The following is a 17,350-nucleotide window of genomic DNA, read 5'->3' as shown; positions in this document are numbered from 1 at the left end:
GTAAGGGGCTAATTTTGTGAGCAGGCATTGCAGTAATCAAAGCATTTGTGTTTGATGCCTTTGAAATCCTTTGGCAATCTCAAAGCCCTGAGAATTTCGAAAAATAGAATCAGATACCAAAGACCTCTCAGGGCTTTTGTGAGGATTAAATGAGATCATTCACATAAAGAAAGTAGGATACAATGCCAGTTCAAAACTCAGTGGATGTTAACCTGCTCTCGTGGTTATTATGTTCTCTCTTGGAGAACCTTAGAACGGAGGTGGGGATCAAATGAGAGAAAAAGGGTGAGGTCCTTTTGCAGACTCGGAGGCACTACTGGATGTGAGCTGTTGTCACACAGGGATCTGGAGTCCAAAAGCCTACTCAACCCCAGGCTTCGCTCTATATCTGCCCACCCAGCCCAGCAGACCTTGAGCAAGTCTCCCCCGACTTTGATGTGCATCTGACCTATAGCAATAAGATGAGGAGGCGAACACAGGATCTTGGTTGTCTCCTAACACAGTAGTGTAGCAAGACAAGAAACACAGCAGAGAATCCCAGATCATTCATGCCTTTATGACCCAAGACCCAACTAAATGAAACCAGCCTATGTTCAGGGACAGAGACAAACAGCCCCCTCAACTGGTCATGGGAAAACCCAGGGCTTTTCTGTGGCTTCAGATCTGACAGGTGGACTGATGGTCTTTGTGGGAACTCTTCTGCCGCGTCCTCATGGGATGGATCCTACCCAGGCTGAGCAGGGGGAGATTAAAGCAAACAAAAAAGAACTGCCAAACCAGACAGCATTTCAAATGACAATTTATTTTAATTAAATACAAACAAGGAAAAAAGGCACCATGGCCCATTCAAGTATTTTGCATAGATGTACAAATATTGTAAACAATTAATAGGCGGACAAGAGAGAAAAGGATCTGTTTTTCGTGAACGATCTCCAAATAAAAAGAAAATTCACATTGCCCTAGATCCCAGACACATACGTACACACAGTGGATGGTGTGAGAGGCTGCACAGAAGGGTGACTTTGGGGACACTGGCTTGGATTCTACAGAACCCCTCTTAGCAAGCTTCCCTAGGGATGGGGCACCTTTCCAGTTGGCATTCCCTTGGGTGTCCAGCAGAGCTGTTATACACATATTTAACATAATCATGACTTTAGAACTGGTCCCCAGTGTGAAATATGCAAGTCTTCCATACCCTTTGCCAAATAAGAACAAATTTGGACATAGGCGAGGGGAGGTTTTATTCAAAAGGACTATTGCAAGAAACAGCAAGGGGCTACTGCAGTGTGGAGAAGGGGCTCCTCCAATCCTGTAAGATCTGCAAGCATCTCAGAGCTGGGGCAGAAAAGGGCCTTTTAGGGAAAAGTCAACGAGGCTAAAAAGAATGAATGGCAAGTAGGTAGTTACAACTTAGAGCCAGGCACCTGGGATAAAATCCCCCAGAGACAGGGAGACAGGAGTGCTAGCCCCTTGAGGTTTACATTTCAGAGATGGCTCCCCAGTTCTTAAGGAAAACATTTCCATTGTAAAACTGGCAGGCTAAGTTAGTGTTTAAAAAGATTTCTATCCAGCTCCATCTGAACAAAGGGCAGGTTGACTCCACCAGATTTTAATTGGGCTCCTCTTCCCACATGAACTTGGACCCATACTCAGGTCTGAGCCAGCACCAAACACACAGCAGCCCCTTCCCGGGGAGGCTGAGCACAAGGACGGCCCCATTGCGGTTCTCTCTGGCCAAGTCTACTCCAGCGATCAGAGAAAAGGCCCCTTCATTCTGAGCTTTTTGAGATGCTCGTGGGATCTTGCAGGAGCTCCCCTGAGCGGTCTCCCTACTGCTAGAGCCCATGCCTGGATCACAAATTCCCTTTCCCCTCCTTGCAGTATGCCTTTCCAATAAAGCCCCTCTTAAGGCTGTATTTGTTTTTATTTGTCACCTCAAAGCAGCACTCGGGCACAGGAGGGCAAAGGGACCTCGCAAGGGCTGCTCTTGCTCCCGGGCAGCCTCCCCAGCCTCCGCCAAAATGGCGACTCCTAGTCCCTGAACACAGCCAGAAGTGAAACTGTAAATAGAGCCCGCTGCCAAAAGTCTTCATCAAATTTTAAAAATTCAACCTTCTTCCAGTTCACAGTACAGTTTTACGGGTGGAGGTGGTATTAAAATAACGGAAGACAAAAACAGAAAAACAATAACATATAACCCAGGGCTCTTTCCGGTACGGATGCAGGGAGGGTGGATTTCAGGTTCGAAAGGCTCATGCAGCCACAGTGGCTGTGGCATTTTCACTTCAGAGCCTTCGACCTCCTCGTGTCTGGGAGAAAAGCTGGACATACCACAGGAACGTCTGGGAGGCATGCGGGTGGGTAGAAGTCTGTTTTTTTTTTTTTTTTTTTTTTTAGCCAAGGTGTTTTCACCTTTACTTTTGAGGGACCCAACCCTGAGGCCTGGGGCGTTTGAAGTTACACAATTACACAGAAGGCTGTCCCCTGACCTAATCAGGCAGCAAGGAAGGTGGAAACTGGCTCTGGGGATCAACCAGGGCCCAAGTCTGGGAGACGGAGGCATGAGTAACAATCTACCTGAGGGGAAAGAACCTCATTTTCCTGAGATCTTTCTAAATCTACCCCATGTGTGTTCCCAGGTGCGTATGCCAAATCTCCCACTAGTCTAAAACCCGAGAACATCTATTGAGCACCTGTTGTATGCAGAGAACTGTAAGGGGGCCCTGGGTTGGTGGTTGGGAGTGAAAGCTCAAGCTTCTTCCTTGCATTGAGGTTTTCAAGAGTGAACAATGGCTCACTGCAGGAGGTGGGGACAGCACAGCACCCTTCTGGGGGTAGGAGACCGTCACCAGAGAACATCTCCAGTGACGAGTCGTCCACTTTAGCAGAGCACCACATAGCCTTCCTTCCCTGCGCCGGGGCTGGGGGGAGGGGGTTGGTGGGGGGCAGGTAGTACCCATTGGCGTGCCATTTCCACAGCTGCTCCAAGTTCTTTCTGTAAAGGTCAGATTAGGGCAGTGACCAGAGGAAAGAACACAAGAAGTGGATGATAAAAATCCTGGTGTTCCCAGCTCCGATTCTGTTCCATCGAGACAGTTGGCTGCTTCTCTACAGATCTCTAGAGATAGGTCAGCTCTCTGCTCAGAGGGCAATGATCATGCCTCAAATAAATGACCAGGCCTAGGGACAGGCTGGGCCACGGCCCCTTTGCTGCCATCCATCCCTGAGGACCTACCTTAGATTTCCATCAGGGAGTAGAGGGTAAGACCTTCACCCTGCCGAGGCCACAAAACACAATGGCAAATAAAGCTTCGATGCTCTTGAGACACTCTTAGAACCACATGGCAAATCCAGTGGCCAACCCTTGAAGCAGGCTCCTCGCTTGTAGGTCGCGAGCACCAGGTCTCCAAGAGGCTGAAGTGCTGAAGGCCCACTCACCACACATCAGATAGGTCAGAGCGGGGAAGAAATCTCTGAAGGAGAAATCAAAAGTGCCGAGCACTTGGAAAGAGAAGAAAAGAAAAGGCAACGAAGAATGATTCCGAGTTGAGAGCCACAACCTTTGGCGTTGGCTCAGAGGAGGCCCAAGCCTGGTGCTCCCTCTGCTGTCTACACTGCCCACAAGTAGTACCTGTCAGAGTCAGGGGGACCCGTGTAAGTAAGGGGAGGTGGGGCTTTTGGGGAGAGGGGGAGGGGAGGGGAGGGGACTTCTCTTGGTCACATGTGGCACAGACCCAGGAGTGGTGACCTCAACCAAGCCCTGGGCAGGGCCGCGGTGGAAGCTGGTTTGACCCCTCTCAATCTCAGAGCTAAAAGGGATGAGTAAGCATCCGGCCTCTGTCTAGCTTGGGACTTTGAAGGAAGACAGAAGCCGTGGAAAGCTCTGAGGCATAGGATGTGGATGGATGGCTTCTCCAACCCAAGCCCTGGGCCGAAGGGCTGAACAGGACCTTTCCCAGCTGGGCTTACCAGCTCCGACAGCCCAGACCATCCCCACTGGCACCTCTGAGGTGACGGGCCAGCAGGAGGGAGGTTGGAGAAGAAGCCGCCATTCATCCTCTTCCGTGCTCTCTCCTCCCTTCCCCAGGGCAGTATATTGCACAAAACAACGCTTTGATGCCATCGGATAGTAGTCTCTCTGGGCCTCCCAGCAAGCCAAGGAGGCACCGAGTCAAGAAGGAGATTTCCGGAGATGCAGTGGTTCTGGGAGGAGGGAAGGGGAGGAGGAAGGACTTGGAGGCGGCCAGACATGCTTGTTCCAGACTCCACGGCCAGGATCCTCTGGGGGGGGGCGGTCAGAGTCCTCAAGGAAAGGCAGAAGCTCCTTCAGAGGGGTCTAGGTCTTTGAGCCGATCAGCCCCCCAGCCCTCTGCGATCTGTATTCAGGAAACTGTGGAAAGACAGAGAAGAAAGAGAGAGAGGGATCAGTACGCGCTGGCCGGTGCAGTCAGTGGGAGCTGTGCTCGGGCTTTTGGCTGGTCAGAAGGATAAACCGACCTTCGGGTAAGAATGGATTCCCACAGGAGTCTGTCACCATGTCTGTGCGCCCACTGTCAAACCTCCAGCGAGAAGCCAGGTGGGGGCCCCAGCTGCAGGTCAGCCTGCAGACTTCCCAGGCGGGAGCCCAGGGCAGTCCGCCAGTTTTCTCGCCTCCTCCCCTCCGCCCCGACTCCCGGACTGGCAGCCTGAAAACGTCAGCTCCAGGGAAGTTAGAAGAGGGGCCCTTTGTAAATCGCCTCCCATAAGCTGGCAGAAACGAATTGCCTTGACCTTTACAGCAGCCTGACGGGGCTCGAGAGCAAGTGGGTCAGAGTCATTCAGCAGGAGAGTTGTAGACCGTCCGGAAGCCACCATAGTTCAACCTCCTAAGCCTCACCTCTCATAGGAAACCAAAAAACTCTAGCGCTAACTTAAAGGATAGTCATACAGGTACCAAGTAACACTAAGCTTTTGTCCTTGGCTTTTGCTCCGGAAATCACACCCCTGCTAAAAGAGGCAGGAATTGGGTCTGTTTTCTCAACCACATTCTTGCCACCTAGAGCCCCGTGGTCCCAACTTATGCCTTGAGGGCTTCCAAAGACTTCTAAAGACTCACCTTTGGGACAGGTGCTCTCAGAGGCCGGGGCTGAAGAGGGGTAGTGGCAGTGGGCTGCAGGATGGAGGCACCGCCTGGCCGAGGGAGGCTCTTGCGGCCGGGCACTGGGTTTGCTGGGAGGGCCTTCTGCGGTGGCCGCGGCCTGGAGAAATCCTGCGGAGAAAGCCACAAGCCTCACTCGAAGGCCAGAAGGGCCTGTTTGAAAGAAAATGCTCCCCAAATATTACTGATTCAAATCAGAGGAGCAAAGAGATATACTGCATGGCCCTATTTAAGAACAAATTGTGGGGGCTCCTGGGTGGCTCAGTGGGTTAAAGCCTCTGCCTTCGGCTCAGGGCATGATCCCAGGGTCCTGAGATCGAGCCCCGCATCAGGCTCACTGCTCAGTAGGGAGCCTGCCTCCCCCACTTCTCTCTGCCCGCCTCTCTGCCTACTTGTGATCTCGGTCAAATAAAAAATAAAATCTAAAAAAAAAAAAGAAAAGAAAAGAAAAAGAAATTGCGTGCATGTGTCTACAGTTTTAGGAAAAAGCCTTTCTGGACAGCAAGTTGGCATTATCTGTTAAAATGAGAAATGGTCATTCTCCAATCTGATCATTCCACTTCCTGCTATTTGCACAGGCGCCCAAGAACGAAACTGCAAGGATGTCGCTTGCAGCACTGTTTGTGACAGCAAAGGCAATCACAAAGAGCGCACATGACAAGTTAGTAAAGTTATATAGTGACAGATGACGTGGTGTTTGAAAAGAGTAAAGCAGTAAAGCAGCTGAGATGGAATGAGGGTAGAGAGCCATTACAAGCTGACATACAAGTCGGAGAGGACGGTTTATGTAAAATAAGTCGCCACCTTGCCCCTCCATCACCCCCAGCCCAATGTCAATGTAAATGTACAGAAGAAAGTCAGAAAGAGTACAGACCAAACTGATAACAGAGGTTAGGGATGGGTGTGAGTGGGGAGGGGGTCATCCAGGGGAACATTCGATTATTTTTAACATGATCATATATGTGTATTACTTGAGTAAACTAAAAAAAAATTTTTTTAAGAAGAAAACATATTTTCTGTACTGGTTTTCTGTGGGTGGTACAATTAATGGGATCTTCACTTTGTGCTTCTGTATTTGTTTTGTTACCTTCTCAATAAGGTCTTCCCTGACCACCTTACTTAAAATTACAACACCCCTCACCATAGCTTTCAGGATTCCCAGACCCTTTTATCCCAATCCCTTTTTTTTGGAGGGGGCATATGTATCACTTATTCCTCCTCCAAAATACCATACAACTTACTTATTTCTTCTTTTCTGCCTTTTCCAGCTACCACAAGACCAGAAGCAGGGGCAGAGGTCCTTGTCTGTTTGGTTCACTGATCAGTGCCTAGTACACAGTAAGCACTCAACACATATTTATTGAATAAATAAATTTCTGAGGGGCGCCTGGGTGGCTCAGTGGGTTAAGCCCCTGCCTTCAGCTCAGGTCATGATCCCAGGGGTCCTGGGATCGAGCCCCACATCAGGGTCCCTCTGCCTCTGCACCTCCCCCTTGCTCGTGCTCTCTCTCTCTAATTAGTAAACAAAAAATATTTTAAAAAATAAATTTCTGAGTTAGTCAAAATTCTTCAAATATGTATTTCTTCTGCAATCAATTTTTTTTTTTTTCCTTAAACAGGGTGAAGAATGGACCATACCACCACGCACAGATCCCTAAGACTGTGAGGTGTGAGACAGAAGACAATTTCAGGCACTGGGAGTTCCGGGGCCCAAAGCCCTTGATTGTTCCCCTTCCTGAGGTCCCTAGCAGGCCTAACAATGGCCAAAAGGCAAGCAAAGGGAGCGGGTAGGAGCAAATCAGAGAAGTGGGATTTTGGGAAAGAAGCTTCTCATCTATCAGAAAACAGAGCAGACACTAAAGCTCAAAGAACAGAAGACTAGCAGAGTCTTGTAACCCAAAAGCCACGCTGTCCAGCTCCGTCCCTTCCCCCAAGGACAATGCAATCCCCCACCCTTCCAGCCCAGACAGCTGCCAAATGGTGGGGGCTGCTGGAGGCTGGGACAGAGACCTTCTGAGGGAAGGCAACAGCTGCGAGCAGATGTCAGGCTGCTGTGGGAAATGCTGTGTTCCTGAGCTGCTTGCTGTGCCAAATGAGCAATCGCGGGGCAGAGCGGCTATCTGGGCGGGAGCCGTGCGGGCAAGGCAACACCAGGCCTCCCGCAGCAGCATCCTGCCACAGGCCACACTGCAGACCCAGCTGGGCTCGACCAGGGACCTCAGCCAGTACCGCCAGAGGCAGGAACAGTCATGAGGCGCTCTGGGCCACTGCTCACTTGGTTTCTAGCCTCAGCCAAGCTGCGTGAACCAGACACGGGGGGAATCAGCAATTGTTCCCCAAGTCCCATCCGTTTTCTCTCCTACGCATCTCCCGTCAGCTTCGATCCAGCACTCCTGCCACTCCCTGCTCCGGGCTACCGTCCTCTCTCCTCTGGGAGGCATTTAAGCCTTCCGACTAGCATGTCCACACACCCCGTCACAGCCCCTCGCATCAGCGATTTATACTGCAGCTGGAGGGAACCTTCCATTTTTTAAAACCTGTGTTTTAGAGTTGAACTGTCATATGCATATAAAAATGTGAATAATAAATGTACAACTAGATGAATATTCATGAAGTGAAAACACCTATGTAATCCCTACCCAGGGCACAACAGAAGATTAACAGCCCCAGGAGCAGCTGGGGGTTCCTCCCAGCCACTGCACCCTGCTCCTGCCTAAAAGGTAGCCTAAAGAGCAATCCTTATAAATGGAAAAGTGGATCATGTCACCATGCCCCACCACGGCCCCCTTCCCAAGGAATGTAGAGCAAAGCCCTGACTGGAGTCTGTGGCACAATCTGGCCCTTCCTGATTCTCCAGCCTCATCTCATAGCTCCTTGGGCCCAAAGGAGCTCCCTATTGGCAGGTCTCTGGACCAGGAAAAAGCTCTCCCCTAGAGGTCACCTCCTCAGGGAAGACTTCCTAGATTTCCCAGAATAGGTCAAGTCCCCCTAAAACTCTCTTTCTGAGGACCCCGACCCTCTCCTTCTCAGTACTGATCCCCAGTGTAACTACGCATATTGGGATCTCTTGCCCAGTGGAATATGAGCCCTGTGATGCTGAGCTGGTGTCTGCTTTGCTCACGGCTGCCCATTGGGGAATAGAAGAGCTAGCAAGCAATGGAGCTGAGATCTAGACCATGAGTGCCCCCAAGGCAGGGTGGTATCTCATTCAGCTGGGGGAACCCCAGGGCCCAAATGAGAAGCTGGCACCCAGGGTGGTAGAGTTTGGAGTCAGACCTGGATTAAATCCCAGGTCTTCCAGCTCCTAGGTTGCAGCCCTAAGTCCCCAGACTTTGGAATGAGACTGTATTTGGAAACAGGGACTTTAATGAGGCAATTACATTTAATGAAGCCATGAGAGTGGGCCCTCATCCAGCCCGACGGCTATCATGAGAAGAGGGAATCTGGGCACAGAGATATCAGGCACAAAGAAAAGACTGACCGAAGACACAGGAGAAAGTGACCACCTGACCTGCGAGCCAGAAGAAACCAACCCTGCCGACAGCCCGGTCTTGGTTTCTAGCCTCCAGAACTGGGAGAAGATGACTTTCTGTTCTTTGAGCCCCTGGTCAGGGGGTCGGTGGGACTCAGTTAGGGCCCCCGAGCCAACTAATGTACTCTCTGCCTCCTCTCCTCATTTCTGCGCCCTTGCTCTTTTCCCTTCTCCCCTCTCCTCTCGCCCTGCCAGGCCTTCCCCTCCCTTTCTGCATGACCATTTTTCATCCCATTCCTGTCTCAGAGGAGAAAAATGGGGGGCCGGCAGCTTCACGTCACAGAAGCAAACCTGACGTGCTCGGCTCTGCTAAACTGTGGCGCGGCCCTGTGTCTGGGGGACCCTCCCAGAGCTGGGGCCAACCTTGCAGGGTCAGCCAGGCCCCAGTGGAGCCCCTAACCATGCCCAACAAAAGCTGTCCCAGGAGGAAAATAAATAAGTTGCCCATCTCACTTGAGCGGTCACCCCCAGAACACATAGGATGGCTCTGGAAGGCACTAGGCTCAACACCATCCAGGGAAATGTATGTGTCTCTGGTGCGGGAAATTCTGCAAGAAGATGCAGTGGGAGCCATTCGAGCACAGACAGACCAGATAAGAGGCTGCTGGCAGGTGACTCACACCTTCCAGGGGCCCCTGACCCTTGACCTGCCCTTGAATTAGCATCCCCCGTCAGACTTCCCAATTAGGAGAAGGTACAATTTGGTGGGACAAGCGCTATGATGAGAGAAGTACAAGGGCACCAGACTCAGGCTTGAGGGGTCAGAGAGGGCTTCTTGGGGGAAGTGGCCTCTAGGAGGACATCTGAGGATGAACGGGAGCTGGCCGTGCAGAAGTGGGGGGAGAGGCTACCAGGCAGAAGATGAAGCATTTGCCAAGACCGAGAAGAGCACAGGGAACTGAGGGAGGTTCATTGTGGGAAGAAGGGAGGTAGTGGCCTGGTGTAAAAAGGCCAACCCAGAAGGAAATCCTCTGTAGTGGGGGGGTGCCTGGGGAGTCCATTTCTCCACGCTCACCAGTCTCCCACTCTGGGTGCTCCCTGCGTTTCTCAGAATGCAGGGAAGGCAGTCCGCTCCTGTCTCAGAGTCCCATCCGCGCAGCCTGCCATTCCCTATTGCTGGCGGCCCTGAAAGCACGGCCCCAGTCCAAGGCTGCTGGGAATCCGCTTACCTGGGAGAGAATGCAGTTTGGGGCCGGGGGAACAGGCCGGCTTGGAGGAGGCCCCCTGGATGACTCCTTCCGCTCTACTTGAGACCCAGCCCCCGGAGAGCTCCTGGCGGTCCTGCTGAGCGGTGTCAGCAATGGCGCAGGTGGGGAGCCACCGTGCAGGTAGTCGGGAGGGGGCCGAGGAGGAGGCTGGGAGGGCTTCCGCGGGGTCTCGGGGGTGTTGGTCACCTGTATGCATGAGACAAGGGATTCCTGAGAAACAGGAACCCTCAATATGCTGCAAAACTCAGAGAGCCCTTGCACGTCTCACCGGGATGGCCGAGGGCCAAAGGGAGGACGTGTTGACGTACCAAACCCCCAGGGGCCCAGGGGTCAGGTGCAAACGTTAAAGTCCTGAGGGGATGTGAGAACCAGCAGAATCTCTCTCAAGCCAAGAAAATGGCTTTTGTTACCAATCCCACAGGCCCACAGAAAGCTCTTAGGAAAATCCAGCAGGGTCCTGGGGATAAAGGAAAAGCAGCCAAGTTCAGTGGTGCAAAGCCCTTACCTTTCGCTTGCCCTGGGGCGTCTGCAACTTAAACGTTGGGTTGGCGTGTCCAGTTCCACTGTTCTGAGACATCCTGAAGGGACAACTAGTAACAAGGATGGGGGAGAAGGAAGAAGAGGAATGTTCATCGAGGGTTAGTGTCTGAATTCCCTCTGGCCCAGCACGGCCAGTAAGAAGCTAAATCCCCCCATGTCTGCTCTGGACAACGTGGGATTAGTCCCCCTGAACCCCTGCTTCTTACGTGCGGAGACACTGTATGGCCACTAGAGAACTCTCAAGGAAAGAGAGCCGACCTTTACAAAACAGAATTTTCCTTGACACCTTCTCTTTTCCCTTTTGTGAACTTTCTTGCTCAAGGAGACACAAGGATGTCACCAGCTATCCACCAATTCCCTCAGGCGTCGATCCAGGTAGGCTTGGGATTTAAAATCCTCTCCAGAACAAGTATAATTTAACAGGGGACTTAGAAACCACATACCCCCAGGACCCAAAGGAGTGAATTGCTGGGGCGGGGGGGGGGGGGGGGGAAGGCCTTTGTCTTGAGTGGATGTCCAGCCACCCCTGTGACTGACTTAGGCTGGCTAGTCCATCTGGGTTGCCTCAGTTTCCTGCTCTTTGAAATGGAAATCCAGACAATTACAAAGAGGATGGCAAATAGATTTCATTTTGTATTCCAACTGGAACTGGTTAGAGACATTCTGCTGAGGATTCTGAAGTGAACACTAGTAGAGAGAACTTAGACTAAGATCAACAAGTAACGTTTGCCATGGTGGTAAAGCAGGGCAGAAAAGAAGATGGCGGCATGGATGTCTCACTTGCCTTCTCTGAATTAGACCCATACCACAGGGTGTTTTTTGTTTTGGGTTTTTTGTTTTGTTTTGCTTTTACCACATGTTACTTACAAAAAACTTTATGACCCACAAGTGGACCCAAGTCCTTTCTGGCACCCCAGCATACCTGAACTGTTGCCTCAGTTTCGAAGGGAGGGCTAAAGGCTTGAGTTGGCCCAGCTTGTGGTTCTGTTTACAGCAGTAGTAGATCAGCAAAAGGACCGCCAGCATGAACAAGGCCGTGAACACGCCAGCTATCACAGGACCAACACCTTCCAGAAACAGAACCCCCGTGAGAAATTCAGAAGCTGTTCAGGCTGCAGCAATGGCCTGATTCTTCTTCAGATATTTGATTTACATTTAATTTGTGTTATTTATTTTAAGTAAAGAAGTATAATGAAACACACACATTAGGTACCACTGGGAAACCACGAATATTGGCTTAAACAGTCAGGTCAACTGGCTTTGTGCAGACCTTATAATGAAGCTTCTCCAGTTGCTTCTGTTTAATTGGAGAGTTCCTTTTGAGACGAGGAGCTCAAGTTCTATTATTACTTATCACTAATTTTCAGCCCTAATAGGACTTTTCTGGATGCAAAGCAACCAACCCAAAATGTTGAGAGGCTGAGACTGATCAAAGACTAGAAGTCTCACAAATAATCCACAATTTCATATTTGGTTTCATCAAAGCTGCCTCAGTGTTCTCACAAATTACACATTTAAATGAACAAAATATATATACACCTGCGATATTACTACTTTTACCCATTTTATATATTGGGGTTTCTTCTCTAAAAGACTTCATTCAAATAAAAGTACTTTGCTATTAAAAAAAGAAAGAAAAAAACCCTTGGAAACCAAAAGGCTAGAATCTCTGTGATTTACCCTAAAAATTGTAAATTTTTCCACATGTCTGTTTCTCCATTTTTAGCTTGGTTCATCCAAGGACTCTGAACCGCTATAATGTGCCCCGGGTTCATGATTCTTTTTATGTGGCTGAGAAGGTCTGGTCACCAACCCCATAGTCCAAGATGAGATGAGATTATTCAATAACCCAGGATCCCTCTTGGTCTCTCCCTCTCTCAAGGAGTGTCACCCTCCTCAGTAGAAATAAGGGAAAGAACAGCTGAGATGAGCCCCACACCGGGCTGCCAGCCTCCGCCGCTCTCCCACTGAGCCCCCCTTTTTGTTCCCGCATCTACAAAGTCAGGACAATGGAGCAGCCTCATTTTTTTGTCTGCACCATGCCACCCACCCCTTTTCACAGAAGTGGGCAGAGCCCCTGTGCACGCCAGATACTCACTGTCGATGGGCATGGGCCCGCTATCGATGCTGCCCCCCTGGCCGGGCGTGTTGCAGAAGGGTGGGGCCCAGCCCGGGAAGCAATGGCAGTTCTGGTTGTTGTTGCAGACCTGGAGCGAGGGCAGGGCACACGTGTCAGCACCCTGGAGGGCTCTGGTCCCCCAAGGGGCCTGTACCCCCCAGGCATTGGCGCAGAGGAGCCCCAGAACCCTGGGCACACGTACCCCGTGGCCGTTACACTTCTTCCCACAGCCTTCCGTTTCAAAGAAGGAGGTGTTCCTGCACTGCCCCTCAAAGCAAATCTGTAACGAGGAGGAAACCAAACTGTGAGTCCAATGGAAGGGATGCTGGTTAGCCACCAGGAACCGGGGCTTTTACACTTAGAACATGTGGGACTCAAAAATGAACTCTGTTTTGGGTATTTATTACAGAGAAAAACTGAAAATGGCCTAAAAAGGGGCAACTAGGTGGCCCAGTCGTTAAGTGTCTGCCTTTGGGATCAAGCCCCATGTCGGGCTCCCTGATCAGCAGGAAGCCTGCGTCTCCCTCTCCCACTCCTCCTGCTTGTGTTCTCTCTCTCTCTCTGTGTCAAATAAATAAAAATAAATAAATAAATAAATAAAAATAATAAATAAATAAAATCTTAAAATAAAATCTTGAAAAAAAAAAAGAAAATGACCTGAAAAACCAGGACAACCTTACGGTTAACTAAGTTCTGCTATTCCCTTTGTAACCCGGGAGAAAATAACAAACATTACCCTTTTAAAACATTATATTTAATATAATAAATATGTTATTACATTCTATATTAATGTGTCGGTTATATGTTAGTTACCTTGTTATATACTCATATGCACTGATTTTAATATTATCCTTAAAAAATAACAAAGGTGACAGCAGTCAGCTCTGCGAGTGCTTCACATGTTTTTTATAATTTTGTTCTCAGTTAACTGTGAAATAGGTGCCCTTATTTTCCCCAGGCTTCTGGACTAGAGTTTAGTCCATTCCATAAATCATATAATAATTTATGATGAGGAAAAAAGTGATACAAGCTAGCTACTCTAAGTGGTTTACAGGGATCCTCTCATTTAATCCTAATGACAATTCTATGGGGCGGGTCACGCTATTGCTAACGTGCTTTATAAAGGAAGCCACTGAGGGGCACCTGGGTGGGTTAAGCCGCTGCCTTCGGCTCAGGTCATGATCTCAGGGTCTTGGGATCGAGTCCCGCATCAGGCTTTCTGCTCAGCGGGAAGCCTGCTTCCTCCTCTCTCTCTGCCTGCCTCTCTGCCTACTTGTGATCTCTCTCTGTCAAATAAATAAATAAAATCTTTAAAAAAAAAAAAAAAAAGGGAAGCCACTGAGGCTCGGGGAGGCTGGGAAGGTGAGATTAGAGCCCAGGCACCTTCCCTCCAGAGCTCAGATTTGTCAGTCACTCCTCTCTCCCCTGAGTGAGGCAGTACTTACATGGTTGTAGCCACACTTGGTCCCAGTCATCACCAGCCCTGGGTCCAGCATGTCACCCTCCTCCTCGGGAGCACGGTAGACATGGGTGCCCCGGCACCGGATCTGCCGCCCGTTCAAGATGATGGTGGTATCGATGGGCACTGCGTTAGACTCCAGCGGCCGAGCCTCGGAACTCTGACACTGGATCTTCCCACACTTGGCATCTCTGAGCCCGAGAGAGAGGGAGGGAGGGAAGGAGGTGGATCAGAGGCAGGGGAAGAGCTGAGGCACAGAAGAGCTTTGGTCTTTCTCAACCAGGAGAGCAGCTCAGAGAGGGGAGGAGCCAGGGAGCTGTGTGTGCTCTAGGAACCCAGCAGGAGAGATCTCATGTGAGCTTAGACTCAGGACAGGAAAATAAGATCCTTGTCCACAGGTAGATCTAGGCCGGAAAACCAGCCTGGGGAAGTCCTCTCTACTGCAAAGACAACTGTCTGACCTGAGCAACTGTCCACTTATCCTCCAGCCACCCCCTTGCACTTAGGGGCTGCAGCCAGAAGCCTGGTGTCAGCCCCAATGCCCCATTCTCCCCTGCTCCTGGGTTCAAGTGATTTTTGAGCCCTGTCAATCATCCCTCATATACATTAACCCTAAATCACATCACCATCCTTCTCTACCTGGACACCAGGGGTTGGATCTCCCTGCCTCCTGTCTTGCCTCCACTGGAGTCCAATTTCCAAACTCCTCTCAGCCAAAGTTCAAACTGCCCTTATCATGCCTTCATGGCTTTTCATGATCTGGGTCCTGCTCAGCCATCCAGGCTCATTTGTCAGCAGCATCCCCTCCACTGTACCCCAACATCATACTTGACTATATCAAACTGTTATCACCTCCTCCTACCACCAGCTTTTCTCTGCGCATCTATCTACTCTCCCATGTGCCCGCACCATTCCCCATCCTGTTCAACTAGATAATTTCTCCAGATCTCAGTATAGGCGAACCTTCCCTTGGGACACCACCTTGACCTACGAAGACCAGGTTGGGTGGCTCTCTTCACAGTTCTGTTATCACCTGGTATTGTTAATTAACAGTCCCACATATTCAGCATCATCCTGGCACACAGCAAACACTCAACAGATGGGTGGATGGTTGGTTGAAATGAATGAAAGAATGAATGAATGAATGAATGAATGACAGGCTATTCAGAAGAGGGTATAATTAGCATCCCACAGAAATGACCCGAGAGAGCTGATTCCCTGCTCAACTGTAAGGTCCCAAAAGGAAATGTAGCCAGCTCTCTAGGAAGCGCTGCCATCCACACTGTGGACTGACTTCCTTAGACTGAATAGAACATTGTCTAACAATGGGCCTGGAATAGGGGACTGACTGACAATTATTTAAAGGCCCAGGCTGCTGATCTGGGCAGGAGTGAGGACAGAGCAGAAATGGCCCTGTCACCCTTCATCTTCTGGAGTTAGCCCTAAGGTCATCACCTCATGTTGCACTTTCTGTGTTCCCCATTCATGTCCTTTCCACAGTTTCCAAAGGTGTCCCCTGCCACATTCACCTTCTCGAAGCAGAGATCAGGAGCAGGCCGGGCTCCTGGGTGGGCAAGAAACATTTATCAGCACACTAGCCAACTTTAGGTGAAGTCAGAAGCCCCCAAAGTACAAAGCTAGCCCTTGGTAAAGTCATGAGGTTAAGAACGTTTCTGGGGAGGGAATGGTCGGGTCCTTCTTCCTGTACCCCCAGCAAGTTGTTCCACCCCCAACTTCTCATCAAGACCTATTCATAGAAAAAGGTTTTATGTCCGTTCTTTATACCATACTGAGGTGTTCTATCTGTGGGAGGTTTGTGTGCTAAGCCTTCTCTGTAATGAAAAAGCCATGTCCCATTTCGGATTTTAAATTAGGTACTAAACACACAGAATTTTAAAGAAATAAAGTATGTATTTTTCTAAGTAGCCATTCCTGTTCCTACTTCCCCACAACCCAGAGAAGTAATCACAACTAACAGTGTATCTTCTAAAGATAACCATATCTCTCTTCCAGAAATAATTCTTATGTAACTTCTAGAGATAATCTATCGAATAAAGAATGGCAGCAATTCTAATCACTATTCTGCAACTTGCATTTTTCACTTAATGTATTGTAGGAGATGGTTTTATTCAGTACATACAGGGTTGTCTCCTTTTACTCAGCTGCAGAGGGGTCCATGACATGGGTGTACCAGGATTAATTTAATTGGTCCCTACCGAAGGATATCTAGGGTCCTATAGCTATCACTAACACTACCTCAGTATCCTTCTAAATCTATCTTCACATACGTGGGCAAATAGAGGAGTAGGACACTCTCCTAAGTAGTGGAATGGACAGGTCCAATGGGAAGCTCACATGAATTCTGATATCTTCAAATTGCTTTCCATAGGGTTGTACCTATAGGTCTCCTCACATTCTCCACTCTCCATTATTACCGCTCTTATTATTATAGTTATGGTATTAAAACGACATGATTATTATATTCCTGTTTCAAGTCTTTGCCAGTCCGAGATAAGAGAAATCCCATCTCATCGTAGTTATAATTTGTTTCCACTTACTGTAAGTGAGGTTAAATATCTTTTCACAGCTAAGGGTCACCTGCATTTCCTTTTCTGTCTCCATCCTCTGCCCATTTTTCTGTTGGGTTATTCTTGTCCATTTACCCACTCTGAGGATTTAAAGCATCAAGGAACTGGGAAGAATGCTGTTCACTGTCTCTCTGAGGGTCTACACTGAGTCAAGGGGAAGTAGAAAGGTAGTATCTAGAGATGCCGCCTGGAAGCGGTAGGGTGGGAGGAGGGCTGCTCTGTAGGACCGTTCTTACCAGGCCCCCACAGCTGCTGGCACTGCTCCTGGTAGGTGAGGCACATGCCATTGTAGCAGTAGGCCTGGCCGCCCTCACAGGGGGTGCCATCCATCTGGTAGAAGTTGGTGGGGCAATGCGGGGACTTGCCCGTGCAGAATTCTGGGAGGTCGCACTGCCGTGCCTGCTCACGGCACAGGGTCCCAGGCGCCAGCAGCTGAACCGAGAGGAACAAGAGGGGAAAAAACAGTCAGTCTCCTGCATGTCCTCAACCCAACCAGCAAAGGACTCGTGGGCATCCCTGTCGTGGAACAGAGTTTCCCTTTTCCATTATCCCAGGCACCGCTGTTTCGCATGACCTCATTAGCTTCAACCATCATCGGCCTTTTAAGATGAATAATGACTTAAAGGTTTTCAAAGATGCTAGCTCATTTCCTCTTCTTAGCAGTTTTAAGAACTAGGTAAGACTAATGTTTAGGCAACAATTTACAGTTTACTAAGTGCTTTAGTAAGAATGGTTACTTTTATGGAGCTCCCACTTAATGGCCAGTA

At 49.6% G+C, this 17,350-nt stretch overlaps 1 protein-coding gene across 2 annotated transcripts in view; it reads right to left on the bottom strand.

The window, feature by feature from the left end:
- Window positions 1-783: 783 nt before the first annotated feature.
- ADAM19 (ADAM metallopeptidase domain 19) overlaps window positions 784-17,350 on the bottom strand; it is an 80,487-nt gene continuing 63,920 nt past the window's right edge. For both annotated transcript variants that reach the window (XM_032337172.1, XM_032337171.1), the window contains 10 exons: window positions 16,820-17,015; window positions 15,451-15,559; window positions 13,982-14,186; window positions 12,739-12,816; window positions 12,516-12,624; window positions 11,340-11,484; window positions 10,383-10,467; window positions 9,839-10,063; window positions 5,096-5,248; window positions 784-4,390 (listed from right to left, as the gene is read on the bottom strand). In XM_032337172.1, the coding sequence (XP_032193063.1) occupies window positions 4,337-4,390; window positions 5,096-5,248; window positions 9,839-10,063; window positions 10,383-10,467; window positions 11,340-11,484; window positions 12,516-12,624; window positions 12,739-12,816; window positions 13,982-14,186; window positions 15,451-15,559; window positions 16,820-17,015 (1,359 nt within the window). In that variant the 3' untranslated portion in view covers window positions 784-4,336. The remainder of the gene's footprint in view (window positions 4,391-5,095; window positions 5,249-9,838; window positions 10,064-10,382; window positions 10,468-11,339; window positions 11,485-12,515; window positions 12,625-12,738; window positions 12,817-13,981; window positions 14,187-15,450; window positions 15,560-16,819; window positions 17,016-17,350) is intronic.

This window comes from Mustela erminea, chromosome 3, assembly GCF_009829155.1.
Source record: "Mustela erminea isolate mMusErm1 chromosome 3, mMusErm1.Pri, whole genome shotgun sequence".
In the NCBI taxonomy this organism is placed as follows: domain Eukaryota; kingdom Metazoa; phylum Chordata; class Mammalia; order Carnivora; family Mustelidae; genus Mustela; species Mustela erminea.
The sequence above is the reverse complement of the archived record's forward strand: the minus strand, read 5'-3'. Positions and strand labels throughout refer to the sequence as shown.